The sequence below is a fragment of the Pristiophorus japonicus genome, chromosome 2 (genome assembly GCF_044704955.1).
Source record: "Pristiophorus japonicus isolate sPriJap1 chromosome 2, sPriJap1.hap1, whole genome shotgun sequence".
NCBI classification, from domain to species: domain Eukaryota; kingdom Metazoa; phylum Chordata; class Chondrichthyes; family Pristiophoridae; genus Pristiophorus; species Pristiophorus japonicus.
This window is the reverse complement of record NC_091978.1, coordinates 348,977,195-348,982,736: the sequence shown is the minus strand read 5'-3', so window position 1 is coordinate 348,982,736 and position 5,542 is coordinate 348,977,195. Positions and strand designations below refer to the sequence as shown.

General features: G+C 42.0%; 1 protein-coding gene across 1 annotated transcript; it reads right to left on the bottom strand.

The window, feature by feature from the left end:
• Positions 1-3,139: 3,139 nt before the first annotated feature.
• cytl1 (cytokine like 1) lies at positions 3,140-4,139 on the bottom strand. Its single transcript, XM_070865756.1, has 4 exons — positions 3,996-4,139; positions 3,871-3,915; positions 3,623-3,769; positions 3,140-3,277 (listed from the first exon to the last, which is right to left on the bottom strand). Exons 1-4 carry the CDS (start codon positions 4,137-4,139, stop codon positions 3,194-3,196), a joined length of 420 nt encoding a protein of 139 aa, XP_070721857.1. The 3' UTR covers positions 3,140-3,193.
• Positions 4,140-5,542: the final 1,403 nt, after the last annotated feature.

Here is a 5,542-nt window from a genome sequence, read left to right as displayed (position 1 = left end):
CATACTCTATTTTCCCCCTCCTAATTAAACATTTTGTCCTCCTCTGCTGAATTCTAAATTTCTCCCAGTCTTCAGGTTTGCCGCTTTTTCTGGCTAATTTATATGCCTCTTCCTTGGATTTAACACTATCCCTAATTTCCCTTGTTAGCCACGGTTGAGCCACTTTCCCCGTTTTATTTTTACTCCAGACAGGGATGAACAATTGTTGAAGTTCATCCATGTGATCTTTAAATGTTTGCCATTGCCTGTCCACCATCAACCCTTTAAGTATCATTCGCCAGTCTATTCTAGCCAATTCACGTCTCATACCATCAAAGTTACCTTTCTTTAAGTTCAGGCCCCTAGTCTCTGAATTAACTGTGTCACTCTCCATCTTAGTAAAGAATTCTACCATATTATGATCACTCTTCCCCAAGGGGCCTCGCACAACAAAATTGCTCATTAGTCCTTTCTCGTTACACATCACCCAGTCTAGGATGGCCAGCCCTCTAGTTGGTTCCTCAACATATTGGTCAAGAAAACCATCCCTAATAGTGATCCCTCCAGGAAATCCTCCTCCACCATACTGCTACCAGTTTGGTTAGCCCAATCTATATGTAGGTTAAAGTCGCCCATGATAACTGCTGTACCTTTATTGCACTTATCCCTAATTTCTTGTTTGATGCTGTCCCCAACCTCACTACTACTGTTTGGTGGTCTGTACCGAACTCCCACTAGTGTTTTCTGCCCTTTGGTTTTCTGCAGCTCTACCCATACAGATTCCACATCATCCAAGCTAATGTCCTTCCTTACTATTGCGTTAATTTCTTCTCTAACCAGCAACGTTACCCCACCTCCTTTTCCTTTCTGTCTCTCCTTCTTGAATGTTGAATACCCCTGGATGTTGAGTTCCCAGCCTTGGTCACCCTGAAGCCATGTCTCCGTAATCCCAATTATATCATATTCGTTAACAGCTGCCTGCGCAATTTTTTAACCCAGTTTTTTAACCCAATGCTTGTATCCACGGAATGTGTAATTGCAATGTGATATGGGAATATTACAATTGGCAAGCTTTACTTTCAGAAGATAAGATGCAATAAGAATAGCATTACAGAGCATAGTTGATAGCGTACAGTATATAAATTATAGTAATTTGTCTCTGAATGTGGGGCTATTACGTTCTACCTAATCGCAACCACAGCGTGAATGCATGACATTGAAATGGGAAATGGGAATGTGCATTCATATTATTTAAGTGTTGAAAAATATTTTGTATGCCGGTTAGTTCAGAGTTTTCCATGAGGACGGGTTGGACGGGATTATTTGCTGAAAATTGACTGCAATGAAACAAATAATGGGCCTAAAATTGAGGTCGGAGGCTTCCTTCATACGAATGCCTCCGACCTGAAATAAATCTACGAATCTACCTGTTGTTCTTGGAGAAACGTAAGATCCCGGTCGGAGGCTTAGATTCGCTGTGCAGTGCATGGGAACCTGTCTTCGAGGTACGTAATTGCAAGCTGGAGTCACGTGGGCCTGGACAACCAATCACGATGCAGTATTCGCATTGATAATAATGGGAACTCCGTTTGTGCAAGTTCCCATTACTATCAATGAAAAAAATCCCTCAAACACCCAAACACAGCATAATAAATAAATAAAACACCTCACATATTTAAAATTAAATGAAACGAAATGTTTTAGAAAAAAAAATTTTGGAATTCATTTTAATGTGTTTTAATAGTGTTAAAAATAAACTTACCTTAATGGACAGGGTTTTTACTATAAAAATGTGTACTTAAATTAAATTTTATATGTTTTAAAACTCTTACGCTGGTAAAAGTAGGCTTTGCGCCTGCTTTCACCAGGCGTAAAAGTTTGAAGGAGATTCGCTGGGCAAGAGATGGGCAAAGAGCCCAATCTCTCCCGCATGAATGTCCTTCTCCCGGGGATACGAAGGAGCTGACAAGAGAAATCTTGACAGATTGGAAACGCCGGTTTTCAGCGTATGTGCACCACGCCCCAAAAATCGGCTTTTGCAAAGCCTTGCCAGGTCCATGCGCAGCTCATACGGACCCGACGAGGCCGGAATTTTAGCTCCATATAATTTTGTAGCTCTAAAATATGGTTGCATGAATTTATAATCAAACCTCATAATTCATCTTGAAACTGTGGTTGCAGAAGAAATCTGGAATGCATTATCTCAAAAGATAATTCAAGCCGATTGAATAGGAACTTTCAAAAGAGAATTGGATATATAATTGAAAAGGAAATAATGTAGGGCTATGTGGAAAGAGCAGGGGAGCGGGACTAATTTAATAGTTGGTTCAAAGAACAGTCACAGGCATGATGGGCCAACAGCCTCTTTCTGTGCTGTAAGATTCTATAATAATGTTGGCATAACATTGCACAACAACTCCTATGCTCATTTTAAGTGTCAACTATGGCTCAGTTGGTAGCACCCTCGCCTCTGAGTCAGAAGGTTGTAGGTTCTAAGTCCCACTGCAGAGACTTGAACACAGAAATCTAGGCTGACACTCCACTGCAGTGCTGAGGGAGTGCTGCACTGTCTGAGGTGCCATCTTTCAGATGAGACGTTAAACCGAGGCCCCGTCTGCTCTCTCAGGGTGAATGCAAAAGATCCCATGGCACGATTTCAAAAGAGTGCAGGGGAGTTATCCTCGGTGGTCTGGCCAATATATATCCCTCAGACAACATCACTGAAAAACAGATTATCGGTTCTTTATCACATTGTTGTTTGTGGGAGCTTACTGTGTGGAAATTTGCTTCCACTACTGCAGTGACTACACTTCAAAAAGTACTTTATTGACTGTAAAGCGCTTTGAGATGTCCGTGGTCGTCAAAGACGCTGTATAAATGCAAGTTTTTTTATAGTCAAGACGAGAATATAACGTAAATGGAAACACCGCCATTTATTTTGTTTACATTGTTTATGTTTGTATATTACAGCACTTATCAGAACGCATTAACTATGCTTCAGACGCCCCCCCCCCCATTAAGTAACTAACTTGCCCATTGCATAGAAGACAGCAAATCATTATTCCGCAGAAACACTATCCTCCCCACCATATTAAAAAACATGCCTTATGGTTAAAATAATACTGTATATTGATTCAATATTCTAAGGTCGTTGTGTAAGGTTTTAACTATTATGGCACAATTTAAAGCCACTCGATCTCCGAAGCAGAAGTTTTCATTTCACGAGTTCGTCGAGAGGATCTGGTGGAGGAGGCGGGTGTTCCAGTGCCTCGCAATCGTCAACAAAGAACACAAGGTCCTGTGAAATGACAAGTGTGATTAATGGCACTGAAGTGGATACACAGGTTATGAAGAAAACGTGCTCTTGCTGCGCCCAATACTACCTAACTAGAAACAAACTAAAACGAGGATTAGTATATCAAGAGTAGGCTTATAGAATCATACAATAATACAGCACAGAAGGGCTTTTTTCCAAGAGCAACCCAAGTCCCACTACCCGCTCTTTCCCCATATCATTGTTAGTGTTGAGGTGTCGTCCGCTGGTAACACATCTTCGACGCGAAAGCGCGAACGACAGCCCTATCTATAGTCCTGACCGGGAAAAATAGCAGAACCAGAAAGGTGACAACTGTATATACGTTACCCGGTAGCAGAGTCGGTTGATCATATTATACAAGCGCCCGATGCGCACTTTCAGGAAAGCAATTCTTTTTAGCCCCTGGCAGTGGGGAGTGATGAGATTCTCCAAAGCATAGATATGATTGCGAAGTTTGGCCATCACACAAGAGTTCTGAAACGCCAATATATGCCTTCGTCAATATGGAAATCAAAGATAAATCAGTACAGACTCTGAAACAATATCACACCCAAACTGAAGTCACAATTACTCACATGCACGTTAATGTAGAGCTTTGGCAGGTTCGCAAGGCAGCGTCTCTGTGGGAGAAAGATATTCGGGTCACTAGTGTGCAAACACAAATGAATAATGAAGTCCACAGATTGCCGGTATGATTTACCGTGATCGGAAAAGTTTCTAATCTTTCCATAGACTCCGTAATTGCTTTACTTAATTTCAGAACCGCCGAGTAGCAAGTCGGTGGGGCAGAATCAGCAATTATAAGGAGCGTGGACAGCAGAACCGTTTTTCTTAACAGATCCATAACTCTTTCCGTTTTCGCAATGTAACAGCCTGCATTCAGTTCCTAAAGCGAAGTTCCCCTGTTGACGCCTCCCTTCTATTTGCGGGGATTTAAAGTGCGCCCAGTACGTAACATGCTCCAATTTATGAAACTTGCTCATTACCCCTGACTTTTCAGATGCGGAAACGACTCTTGCTGACGTCGGTATGGATGGACTCCATCCCAAGGGGCAGAAATGTGAACCAGATTGAATTGAACGAAACCTAGGAGTTCCTATGTTGCCTACCAAACCTCAACACATAGCCGTTTGTTGAATAATGTTAGAGCTTTTAGAAAAGGCTATAAGGAACAACAACGTCTCTGTTCACAAAGAGCGCTGTTTCAAATGTGGGATTTATATTAGATATTCTTTCAAGTGCAGTGCCAACAGTCTCTCCCATAATCAGGCTCTGCATCCCTTACAACCTTTGCTATCTAATACTTAGTCATGGCATACTGTGAGCCGGGGTCTTGACAATGATAGTCCTCTGTGTGTGAATTGGATACTGTAATCTCACACTTATCTCAATGTGCACCTAACATGAATCATCTTCGGGAAGGTGGACTATTAAACACACTCGGGGGGGGGGGGGGGGGTTGAAACCAATTCTAAACCAACAAACTGGAATATTTTACATGCAACATATAAATCAACAGAATACAGTTTTCTGTAGATTTTACTCTATTTCATAGCACTCCTTGTAACGTAGAAAATAACAAAATATGGGACTCTCGTAGAATCATAGAATAGTACAGCACAGAAGGAGAACATTAGGGCCATTGAGTGTGTGCCGGCTCTTTCGAAGAGCAGTCCAGTTATTCCAACTCCCCTGCTCTTTCCCCATAGTCTTGCAATTTTTTTCTACTTCAGTTATTTATACAATTTGCTTTTGAAGGCTATTAAATCTGTACTCACCACCCTATCAGGCAATGCATTCCAAATCCTAACCACTCCTTGCGTAAATATGTTTCCCCTCATGTCGCCTCTGGTTCTTTTGGTTAATCTCTGGAATTCCCTACCGCAGAGAGTTGTTGAGGCCAGTTCATTGGATATATTCAAGAGGGAGTTAGATATGGCTCTTACGGCTAAAGGGTTCAAGGGGTATGGAGAGAAAGCAGGAAAGGGGTACTGAGGTGAATGATCAGCCATCATCATCATCATAGGCAGTCCCTCGAACCGAGGATGACTTGCTTCCACATCATAAAGTTCACAGGTGTTTCAATGATGGACCTAAAATTCCAGGTCCGAACTAAATCTTGAAGGGTGGAAGATGCCTGTGCGTGGATTTTTTTAACATGTGGTGACCGTTGCACACCAGCCACCACACGGGCTTGACAGAGCTAGGTCTTGGTCCAGTAGCAAGGATTAACCAAGACGACTGGAG